The 11,238-nt window shown below is 54.5% G+C and overlaps 1 protein-coding gene across 1 annotated transcript in view; it reads left to right on the top strand.

The window, feature by feature from the left end:
* The window catches only part of TMC4 (transmembrane channel like 4), a 23,513-nt gene that overhangs the window by 11,664 nt on the left and 611 nt on the right, over positions 1-11,238 (top strand). The window contains exons 2-13 of the mRNA XM_073889067.1: positions 88-361; positions 1,876-2,021; positions 2,279-2,511; positions 2,790-2,911; positions 7,951-8,098; positions 8,700-8,867; positions 9,080-9,243; positions 9,510-9,636; positions 9,923-10,020; positions 10,307-10,490; positions 10,781-10,911; positions 11,005-11,160. Coding sequence (XP_073745168.1) covers positions 88-361; positions 1,876-2,021; positions 2,279-2,511; positions 2,790-2,911; positions 7,951-8,098; positions 8,700-8,867; positions 9,080-9,243; positions 9,510-9,636; positions 9,923-10,020; positions 10,307-10,490; positions 10,781-10,911; positions 11,005-11,160 — 1,951 coding nt within the window. The remainder of the gene's footprint in view (positions 1-87; positions 362-1,875; positions 2,022-2,278; positions 2,512-2,789; positions 2,912-7,950; positions 8,099-8,699; positions 8,868-9,079; positions 9,244-9,509; positions 9,637-9,922; positions 10,021-10,306; positions 10,491-10,780; positions 10,912-11,004; positions 11,161-11,238) is intronic.

An 11,238-nucleotide genomic window follows, 5' to 3' on the forward strand; every position in this document is an offset into this window, starting at 1 on the left:
CTCCCGGGTCTGAGGGAGGAGGGGCCGGGGGCTGGGCCCCCGGGGTCTGGGGGGGGGGGGGCGGGGGGCGGGACTCCCGGGTCTGAGGGAGGAGGGGCTGGGGGCTGGGACTCCTGGGCCCTCCTAGCCCCTGCTGTCCTGCCCCAGGCCCGTCGCTCTCCTCTGTGCTCAATGAGCTCCCCAGTGCTGCTACCCTTCGGTACCGAGGTCCTGGGGTTCTGCCGTGGGGGGCATCGGAGGAGGAGGAAGAAGATGGAGAGAGGAACATCCAGGCCATCGCAGAAGCCACCCAAAAGGAGCTGGAGGAGCCCCTCCCCTCCCGGGAACTGCCCTGGCCCATGCAGGCCCGCCGGGCACACAGGTGAGGCTCATCTCCCGCTTCCCAGCCAGGTAAGGACCATAGTCTGGCTTGTTGGCGCTGTGTCTGCTTCTCACTCGGCTGCCTCTCTCTGCTTCTCTGGCTTCTTTCCCGCTGCCTGTGTCTCTGCTTTCTCTGACTCCAAAGAGTCCTGTCTCCCTGACTCCAGGACTCTTCCCTCGCCCAGGTTCATGCTCTCTGTCTCTACTCTGGCGATTTCTCCCCATGCCTGAGGTCCGTTCTTCGTGTTTTCCTCTCTGCGTCTCTGCCGCTTCCATCTTTCCCTTCCCCGTCTACCCGCTTTACAGGGCTGGTGAACGATGAACGTGCTGGGCTGCTTGGGCAATAATTATAGGTGTCCCCCGCTATCCAAAGGTTGGCGTCCTATCAAACCTTTCGTAAAGCAAAGAGTCATGTGGGTCTTTCCTAAAAACAAAGCACTGCACTGGAACTTTGGGCAAGTGTGGGATACCCGTGTTATGCATTTGTACCTGAGAACAGCAGAACGTGAGAAGCAAGCAAGTGCAAGGCCCTTCTGAGTCTGAGGTCGTATGTCTTGGAATTGTTCTCCAAACCCCATCATTTTGGGGTTTTAGGGTGGTTTTGTCACACAGGCATGCTTGATCACCACTGGTGATGGAATTCAGCCTCCAGCCCCGCTCCTCCCCTCCCCCTGGCAACCAGCCCGCACTCGTAGTTGGGGTCCAAAAGTCACCTCACTTATGTTACAAGACACCTTTATCTCATCACTTAGGGCATCCCAAGGGTTTTTAAACCTCTGTGTCAGGAAGAGGGACAAAAACCAGATATATATTTATTAGGAATCACAGGATCACACCTTCTTTCCTTTTTTACTTTTCCTTTATGATATTTGCCTACAGAAAAGTGTACCAAACATTCTGTATACACTGAGAGATTCCCATCGCGAGATCCCAGACAAATTCCACATAGGGCAAGAGACAGCTCTGTGGGACCCAGAAGCACCCCACATGCCCCATATCCCAGACGTCTATGAATCTTTTTTTTTTTTAAGATTTTTTAAATTTATTTATTTGACAGAGAGAGACACAGCGAGAGAGGGAACACAAGCGGGGGAGTGGGAGAGGGAGAAGCAGGCTTCCCGCGGAGCAGGGAGCCCGACGCGGGGCTCGATCCCAGGACCCCGGGATCACGGCCTGAGCCGAAGGCAGACGCCCAACGACTGAGCCACCCGGGCGCCCCTGACGATCTCTTCCTTGCTTTCCTGTAGAGCTTTGCCACCTTCGAGTGCATCCCTAAAGAGCAGGGTGTGCGTTTGCTCTGGAGCTCTGTACACAGATCCCTGCAGTCTCGATATCCTGCCTGGCTTTTTATGCATTCGCTGTGTCTCTTCCTGTTGCTGTGGAGTAATTCCAAGTTACCGATATCCTGCAATTTACTTCCTGGTCCCGCTGTTGTCTTGTTTCTACATTTGGGTGGTGTCCAGTTGGAGCTGCTGGGCCCTTCCTATTCTGTCTCTGAATCTGTTTCCCTACCAGGCAGAGCCATGCCAGGGACCAGGTGGCTCAGGGATCAGGTTCCAGATCCGCACAGTGGGCCCTGCGGCTTCGGCGGTCCAAGGAGAAGATGAAGGCAGGCCTGCGCACCTTGCAACCCTGGTCGTGGACGCTGAAGAGAATTGGGGGTGCGGTGGGGTTGAGGCTGGTGTCTTGGGGCAGGCCCCACTCCCGGGTCTGAGGGAGGAGGGGCTGGGGCCTGGACTCCTGGGTCTGAGGGAGGAGGGCCTGGGGGCCTGGACTCCTGGGTCTGAGGGAGGAGGGGCTGGGGCCTGGACTCCTGGGTCTGAGGGCGGAGGGGCTGGGGGTCCGGACTCCTGGGTCTGAGGGCCGCGGGAGTCCGGACTCAGACAGGAGCCCCAGGCCTCTCTGGCGCCCCCTGCAGGCCAGTTTGGCGCCGGCACTGAGTCCTACTTCTCTCTGCTGCGCTTCCTGCTGCTTCTCAACGTGCTGGCGTCAGTACTTAAGGCCTGCATGACGCTGCTGCCCACCTGGCTGGAAGGGACTCCCCCGGGCCCCCCTGGCCCTGGCATCTCCTCACCCTGCGGCTTCTACAACCCCAACCCCCAAGGCCTGGTCACCTTCCCCACCCATCTCTTCAACCTGCTCTCCGGAGAGGTGCGTCCCTGGGAGAACCCCCTCCTCTGAACCTCAGTGCCCCCGATTCTTTTTTTCTTAATGTTTTATTTATTTATTCATGAAAGTCAGAGAGAGAGAGGCAGAGGCAGAGGGAGAAGCCGGCTTCCCGCGGAGCAGGGAGCCCGATGCTGGGCTCCATCCCAGGACCCTGGGACCATGTCCTGAGCCGAAGGCAGACGCTTAACCATCTGAGCTACCCAGGCACCCTGCCCCCCAATTCTGATTGCCCAACCACACGGTGCACTCTCCCTTTGCAGGGTTTTCTAGAATGGTCTCCTCTCTTCTATGGGTTCTACCCACCCCGCCCACGCCTGGCAGTCACCTACCTGTGCTCCGTCTTTGTCATTGGTCTCCTGTACCTGCTGCTCATCCTCCATCGGTCAGTAACCCCGGGCCCCCTGGGAGCGTGGGGAGGGACTTGTGGTGGGAGAAGACCCCTCCCCAGGAATCCAGAGTCTTGCTCTGTGACCCCTTTCTCTCAGTTGGAGCTGAAATCAGATTTAAAAATGCTTCATAGTGCTAAAGACCAGTGATTAAGATGGGCAGTTTCTCCTTCCTGTGGCTTAGGGTAGGAGGGGAAGGTATGATATGAGCCAAACAAAGTGACTGCATCTTTTCTGGAGGGGAGAGTGCTCTGTAGGAAACTCACAGGGGCGATCGTTCATTCCCGCAACAAATACGTGTTAAGCCCCGACTATGTGCGGGCCGCTGTTCCAGACAGTTGGTAAAGCAGGACAACAAACAAAAACCCGACCGACTCCTGTCCTGGTGGAGCTGACAGTTTACCAGGTGAAACAGGTGATAAGCAATGAGCCGTAAACGAGTCGATGACGTGGCGTGTTAGCAGGTGATCAGGGCTCTGGACACTGCAGGTGAGGTGCACTGCTGTCTTTTAGGTGCCCGGGGGCCGCCTCACTGAGCCATGACCTTTAAGCAAAGACACTGAGAAGGAAAGGGATTTGGTCAAGGAAATCCCCGGGGGAAGAGCATCGCAGGCCGAGGGCCCAGCCAGAGCAAGGCAGGAGCAGGGTGGTGTGGTGGAGGGTGCCCTAGGCAGCTGGTGGGGCCGAAGCGGAGGGAGGTGGGGAGAGCGATGGAGGTGCACCTGCACCCCGTAAAGGATTTGGATGCGTTCCAAGCGAGATGGGACTCACTGCATGTCCTTGAGCAGAAGATCACCCCGATCTGATTTCGGTTTTATAAAGGGTTCTTCCTCTCTGGCTCTGTGGAAGAGAGAGAGGGAGGGAGGGAGGAAGAAGGAGAGGCAAGAAGGAAGGAAGGGAGGGAACAGAGTAAGGGATGGGTAAACCCGCAGCAGGTGGAATTGTAATCCAGGCAAGAGACAGTGGGGGCTTGGAGCAGGGTGGTGGCCGTGGTCAATTTTGGATATTTCTTTTTTTTTTTTAAGGTTTTATTTATTCATTTGAGACACAGATAGAGCACGAGCAGGGAGAGAGGCAGAGGGAGAAGTAGGCTCCCCACTGAGCCAGGAGCCCGATGTGGGGCTCGATCCCAGGACCCCGGGACCATCACCCGAGCCGAAGGCAGACACTCAACCATCTGAGCCAACCAGGCGCCCCTCTTTTTTTTTTAATTGAATTTCTACTCCCCCGCCCCAGCTTTCTTGAGATATAACTGACAGAAATAACGTTGTGTAAGCTTAAGATGTACAAAGTGTTGAATTGATACATTTATATATTGCAACATGATTACCACGGTAGTTAGCTGGTGCCTCCATCCCCTCACACAGTCATGTCTTTGGTGATGACATTTAAGATCTACTCTCTTAGCAACTTTCAAGTATATAATGCAGTATTGTTAACTATAGTCAGGATGTTGTACATTAGATCCCCAGAACTTAGAACTGGAAGTTTATATCCTTGGACCTTTATGTGTCCCCATCCCCTGGTAACCACCCTTTTACTCTGTTTCCTGGAGTTCAGCTTTTTTAGATTCCACAAATAAGTGGTATCATACAGTGTCTGCTCTGTCTGACTTATCTCACTTAGCATAATGCCCTCACGGTCCATCCATGTTGTTGCAAATGGCAGGACTTCCTTCTTTCCTGTGGTTGAATAATATCCTATTGCTATACATGTATATATCACATCTTCATCCATCCATTGAGAGACACTCAGGTTGTTTCATATCTTGGCTATTGTTGATAATGCAGTGAATGTTGGGGTGCAGATGTCTCCTTGAGATCCTCTTTTCATTTCCTTTGGATATATACCCAGAAGTGGGATTGCTGGATGATATGGTACTTCTTTTTTTTGGGGGGGGAACCTCCATACTGTTTTTCATAGTAGCTGCACTGATTTCATTACCAGCAGTGCACGAGGGTTCCCTGTTCTCCACGTCCTCACCAACAAGTGTTACCTCTTGTCTTCTTTTTTTTTTTAAAGATTTTATTTATTTATTTGAGAGGGAAAATGAGATAGAGAGCATGAGAGGGGAGAGGGTCAGAGGGAGAAGCAGACTCCCCGCTGAGCAGGGAGCCCGATGCGGGACTCGATCCCGGGACTCCAGGATCATGACCTGAGCCGAAGGCAGTCGCTTAACCGACTGAGCCACCCAGGCGCCCTACGTCTTGTCTTCTTGATGAGAGCCATCCTGACAGGTGTGAGGTGATAGCTCATTGGGGTTTTGATTGGCATTTCCCTGATGATCAGTGATGATGAACACTTGCTCACGTACCTGTTGGCCATCTAGATGTCTTCAGAAAAATGTCTTTTCAATTTCTCTGCCCATTTTTAAATTGAGGTTTTGTTTTGGGTTTTTTTTTTTTTGCTGTCGAATATTGTATGTGTTCTTTTTATATTTTTCTAAATAACCCCAATATCAGATATGATTTGCATATATTTTCTCTTATTCCATAGGTTTTCTTTTCATTCTGTGCATTCTTTTGCTGGACAGAGGCTTTTAAGTGGGGTGTAGTCCCACTTACTCCTTTTTGCTTTTGTTGCTTGTGCTCTTGGTGTCCTAACCAAAAAATTGTCCCCAAGATGAATGTCAAGGAGGTCTTCCTTTTTATTTCTCTAGGACTTTTTTCAGTTTTAGGTCTTATGTTTAAGTGTTTAATACATTTCAAGTTAATTTTTGTGAGTGGTGTAAGATTGAGGTCCAATTTCATTCTTTTGCATGTGGCTCTCCAGTTTTCTCAGCAACATTTGAAGAGACTCTCCTCCCCCCATTGAGTATGTGGGCTCTCTTCTCACATATTAGTTGACTGTGTATATATATATATATATATATATATAATTTTTAAAATCACACATATCCAGAAAAATGCAGAAACCGAAGAATAGAGCTTGATATGTTCCCATCCATATCAATAAATAGAACATGACCAGCCTCCAGAAGTCCCCTCAAGATCTCAAGTTACCGCCTCCCCCCACCAACTCCCTCCACCCCATCCTTTCTGTTCACAGCATGGACTGCTTCGGCCTGTTTTGTTCTTCATATAAAAGGGAGACTCTGGATGTATGTTGAGTAGAGCCCAGAGGGTTCCCTCATGATTGGAGGTGGGGCATGGTGAGGGTGAGAAGTTAGGAATGACTCCAGGTGTTGAGCCTGAGCACCGGGAAGGGCAGTGTTGCCGCCCTTGCGATGGGGAGAGCCGTAGGCAGCTGTGTCGGCGGGGCATGCAGTTTTGGCCGGTTGATTCCGAAGTGGCTTGTGGATGAACAAGGGGAATGGTGAGTAGGCAGTTGCATATGTGGGTTTCTGGAGACGGGTCCGGACTGGAGATGCAAATCTGGGACACACTCGCATTCAGGCAAGACTGGGAGTTCCTGGGGGGTGGGGGGACTGTGGTCAAGAAGGAAACCAAGGACTTGAAAAAGTGAAGTGTCTCCTAAATGCCAGGTGCTGTGCCAGGGTTATCAGATGGGGGTCCTCCTACAGGAGGCGAGATGAACGGAGAGAGAAATAAAAAGCCAATTTTAGGTTAAAAAGCAGATCAGCGATTTCAGTTTGGGAGCAGTACTATATAGAAAACAAATGAGATAATATGGTAGAGTTGATAGAACAGGGATCAGCAATTTTTTCCTGATGAAGCCCAGATAGGAAATATGTTCATGTTTTCGTTCATTTTCTGGCCAGTATGTCTCAACTCTGCTGTTGTAGGGCTAAGGCAGCTGTAGACAGTAAGTCAATGAGTGAACGTGGCTGTGTTCCAGTAAAACCTTATTTACTGAAACTGGTGCCAGAGTTTGCCATCCCCTGGGGTAGAGAATGGGTGGGGACACTCATTAAATGGAGCGGTCAATAAAGGACTGAGGAGGTGACCTGTAGGTAGAGACCAGAAGGAGGAGAAGGAACCAGCCAGGTGAGCGGCTAAGACCCGGGCATTCCAGGCAGGGGGAATAGCACGTGCAAAGGCCCTGTGGTGAGAAGAGGTTTGGAGTGTTCTGAGGAACGAAAGGCCAAGAAGAGAAGGAGGAGGGACAGGATTTGAACTTCAAGAAGTAGGTGGGGGCCAGATCGGGTGCATGCTGCTGGCTGGATGTGCTACGAAGTAGCCTAAACTTCAAAAATAAGGAGAAGCTGTGAAATAAGTTTTAAACAGTAGTACCACCTAATCTCCATAAAAAGGAACAGAATGGATTCAAGAGGGCACAGGTGGAAGCAGAGAGACCAGATGGCAATCCTCCTCGAGAGATGCTGGGGGCTTGTGCCGGGGCGGTGAGGGTGGATATGGAGCTCTTTGCCCAGTTTTCTCTGTTTCTTTCCCTTGCTCTGCTTTTCTTTTTTTAAGATTTTGTTTATTTATTTGACAGACACAGCGAGAGAGGGAACACAAGCAGGGGGAGTGGGAGAGGGAGAAGCAGGCTTCCCGCGGAGCAGGGAGCCCGATGCGGGGCTGGATCCCAGGACTCTGGGATTATGACCTGAGCCGAAGGCAGACGCTTAACGACTGAGCCACCCAGGCGCCCCTCCCTCTCTCTGCTTCTCTGTCCCCTCCCTGGGTCTTTGCCCCACTTCGAGTGTCCATCCTCCCTTCTCTGGGCCTTCCTCCCCCACCCCCTTCTCTGGACGTCTGTCCTTCCCTCTGAGTCTCTGACCCCTCTTTCTAGCCGTCTTGCCTTCATTTCACTGCCCCCCTTCTCTGAACCCCCCCTTTGGGCTCTCAGTCTCCCCAGGGTCTTTGTCTTCCTCACTCTGGGTCCTCGTGCCCTTCTTTCTGGAGCTCTGTCGCTATCCGCCGGGTGTCTGTCTTCCCGAGACTGCCCCTGAACCTCTCTCCCGGTCTTTGTCTCCACTGACTGTCTCTACGTCTCTGACTCTCTGCTAGGTGGCCGCTCGCCAAACGCCCAAGGTCCTAGGGTTCATTTCCCGGTGTGTCCCATGAGAGGGGTGTCCCCGCACTCGTGGCTGACCTTCCACACCCCGTCTCCTGGGTCTTCCCTCCCTTAGCTCCGTGTCAGGACTGAAACAGACGCTGCTGGCCGAGTCGGGGACCCTGACCAGCTACAGCCACCGGGTGTTCACCGCCTGGGACTTCGGCCTCTGTGGGGATGTGCACGTGCGGCTGCGCCAGCGCAGCATCCTCTACGAGTTGCAGGTGCGCTCAGGGGCCCGGAGGGGGCGGGGCCAAGAACATGGGCGGGGCCCCGAGCGGGGTGGGGCTCCGAGAGACGCTGGGTGGAGCTTTCTCCTAAGGAGGCGGCCCTTGGGAAATGAGAGGGCTGGGAGGAGGCCACAATAGGGATACCTGATGTCAAAGGGTCCCGGAAAAAGCAAGCAGCGGGGAGAGGGCGGGGCCGGAAGCTCCTCCGTTCGAGGTGAAGAGTTAGGGCCCGAAGGGGCTTGATAAAGAACTGGAACTCCGCACCGGGCATGCGTGTGGGGCGGGGCGCGGGGGCAGGATCTGGAACGCTGGTTCAGCCCTCAAGGGCGGGGCTTGGGGCACCGGGCGTGGCCTCGAAGGGCGGGGTGTGACGTTGTGGGGCGTGGCCCGTGGTATGGGGTGCTGGGCGGAGCTGTGGAGGGGCGGGGCCGGGAGATCTAAATTGTCCCCTAGAGGACCGTGGAGGGACTGGAACAAGGATTGTAGAAGTCCTTAGAGGAGTGTTGCTCTATTGGTTCCGGTTGAGCAGGGGGCTCTGAACCACCTGCAGGGCGTGGGGGAATTGAGCCCAAATGGACATCTTTCCTGGCCTCAGGTGGAGCTGGAAGAAGCTGTGGTGCGGCGCCAGGCCGCGGTACGGACCCTGGGCCAGCAAGCCCGGGTGTGGTCGGTGCGGATCCTGCTCAATCTGCTGGTGATTGCACTCCTGGGAGCAGCCTTCTATGGAGTCTACTGGGCTACAGGGGCCACTGTGGAGCTGCAGGTGTGGAGGGTCCTGGGGGAGGAGGGTCCTGTGGTCCCGGCACTTACTTTTCCAAGGTTGGAGGGGACTGAAGTCTATAATTCCTGGGCTCTTAGGAGGGAAGGGGGCATACGTTTGAACCTTGGACTTCGGGTGCTGGGGGAGGATGTGTAGGAAGGTTCTGGAGGACCAGAACCCCAGGGTCTCTTTGCTTGGTCCACCTTCTCTCCTAGGAGATGCCCCCTGTCCAGCAGATGCCACTGCTAAAGCTCGGGGTGGATTACCTTCCGTCCATCTTCATCTCTGGGGTCAACTTCTTGCTGCCACCTGTGTTCAAGCTCATTGCCCCACTGGAGGGCTACACTAGGAGCCGCCAGATTGTTTTTATCCTGCTCAGGTTCTAGCCTTTGGGGGTGTGCTAGGGATGATAGCAGGGCTGGTCTGAAGGACACTGGCTCTAGCACATAAGGCACGGAAATCCCCAGAATACGGGACCCAGTGAGATCTGGATTCAAATCCTTCCTCTTGTTCACAGAGCCTAGGTTTCTTCATCTGTGAAGATGGGAGAACTGTGAGCGTGTTCCATGCAGCGGGGGTGGGGGTGTGGGTGGGGGCAGGGTGAGCACTGGTCAGTGCTGATTGCCTTTCCCTTCTCCTTGCCAGGACCGTGTTTCTCCGCCTGGCCTCCTTGCTAGTCCTGCTCTTCTCTCTCTGGGATCAGATCACTTGTGGGGGCAAGGCTGAGGCTGAGGAGTGCAAAATCTGTGGCTACAATTTCAAGGAACTACCGGTGAGGAGAAGGGCCCCGAATCCTGGGTCTTTCGAGGACAGGAGATGCTAGGCGAGTCCAGACTCCAGGTTTGAGAGGAAGGAGGAGCTTAAGGTGCTAGAACACCCTCCCCTTGAGGACTAGCTTACGGATGTTCGAAAAAAACTGAGGACCTTCCCCCACCCCCACCCCCACGGCCCGAAAGGATTGTTAGGATCTCACACGCTTGTGATTTGGAGACTTGGATGCTTGGGTCTCCAGGTGCCTGGGTCCTGAGGTCTTCCTGACCCATGACTTCCTTCCTCAGTGCTGGGAGACTCGGCTGGGGCAGGAGATGTACAGACTCCTGCTCTTTGACCTGCTGACTGGCGTGGCTGTCATGCTGCTCATCCAGTTTCCTCGGAAGTGAGCGCCCCGCCCCTCAGAGTGCCCCCACCCCCCTTGCTAGCCCCGCCTCTGCTCCATTTCTTTGCCCTAGGTCCGCAGACCAGGCCCCCTGTTACCTAGTTACTTCCCTCTGGCCCCGCCCCTACCTCTAGCCCTCGGGCGTCGGCCTCCGGACACACACCCTCCCGGACTTCGAAAGCTCCACCCCTATTCAGATCTGTTCACTTCCCATTGGTGGGCGGGATGGCGGAGGCGGGGCAAGGGGGCCGCCACGCCTCTGACTCGGCCCCGCCCTGTCCCCCAGACTACTCTGTGGCCTCTGTCCCGGGGCGCTGGGTCGTGTGGTGGGAACCCAGGAGTTCCAGGTGCCCGACGAAGTGCTCGGGCTCATCTACGCACAGACGGTGGTCTGGGTAGGGAGTTTTTTCTGCCCTTTACTACCTCTGCTCAACACGGCCAAGTTCCTGCTACTTTTCTGTTTGAAGAAGGTGAGGAGTGTGGCGGGTTCCTGGGTCCTGGAGGCGGAGGAGGAGAACAAGGGTCCCCAGCTACTAGATCCTGAGAGAGGAGGGGGCGGGAGGGCAGACTCCTGGATGTGGGAGGAGGGGTTTAGGGTGTCGTAACTTTTCCGTCCGAGGGAAGAGGGGACCTGGACTCCCGGGTCTGATGGCAGCAAAGGACGAGGGACTTCTGGTTCCTGACTGAGGAGGGACCAGGACTCCTGGGTGATGAAAAAGGACAGGCTAGGACTCAGTCTTGTGTCTCCTTCTCCTGACAGTTGACCCTTTTCTCCACCTGCTCCCCGGCTTCCCGCACCTTTCGGGCTTCCACAGCGAATTTCTTTTTCCCCATGGTCCTTCTCCTGGGTCTGGCCATCTCCGCTGTTCCCGTGCTTTACAGCATCTTCCTGTAAGTGTGAGAGGTACCTGCCCCTCCCCCGCCCTCCTCCAGGATTCTGAATCTTGGCCATCTTTGAACACTGCCTGTCTCTGCCCTCTTCAGGATCCCACCTTCTAAGGTGTGTGGTCCATTCCAAGGGCAGTCGTCCATCTGGGCCCAGATCCCTGAGTCTATTTCCAGCCTCCCTCAGACTGTCCAGAACTTTCTCTTTTTCCTGGGAACCCAAGCTTTTGCTGTGCCTCTTCTGTTAATCTCCAGGTGAGGGAGCCCAGACTCCTGGATCTGAGTTTGTGTGCCCTGGGGGCCCCTTGTTTCTAAGGGAGGAGGGGCCTGGGG

Source organism: Callorhinus ursinus, unplaced genomic scaffold (genome assembly GCF_003265705.2).
Source record: "Callorhinus ursinus isolate GAN/ISIS: 27379988/994484 unplaced genomic scaffold, GSC_fseal_2.0 scaffold101, whole genome shotgun sequence".
Lineage (NCBI taxonomy): Eukaryota > Metazoa > Chordata > Mammalia > Carnivora > Otariidae > Callorhinus > Callorhinus ursinus.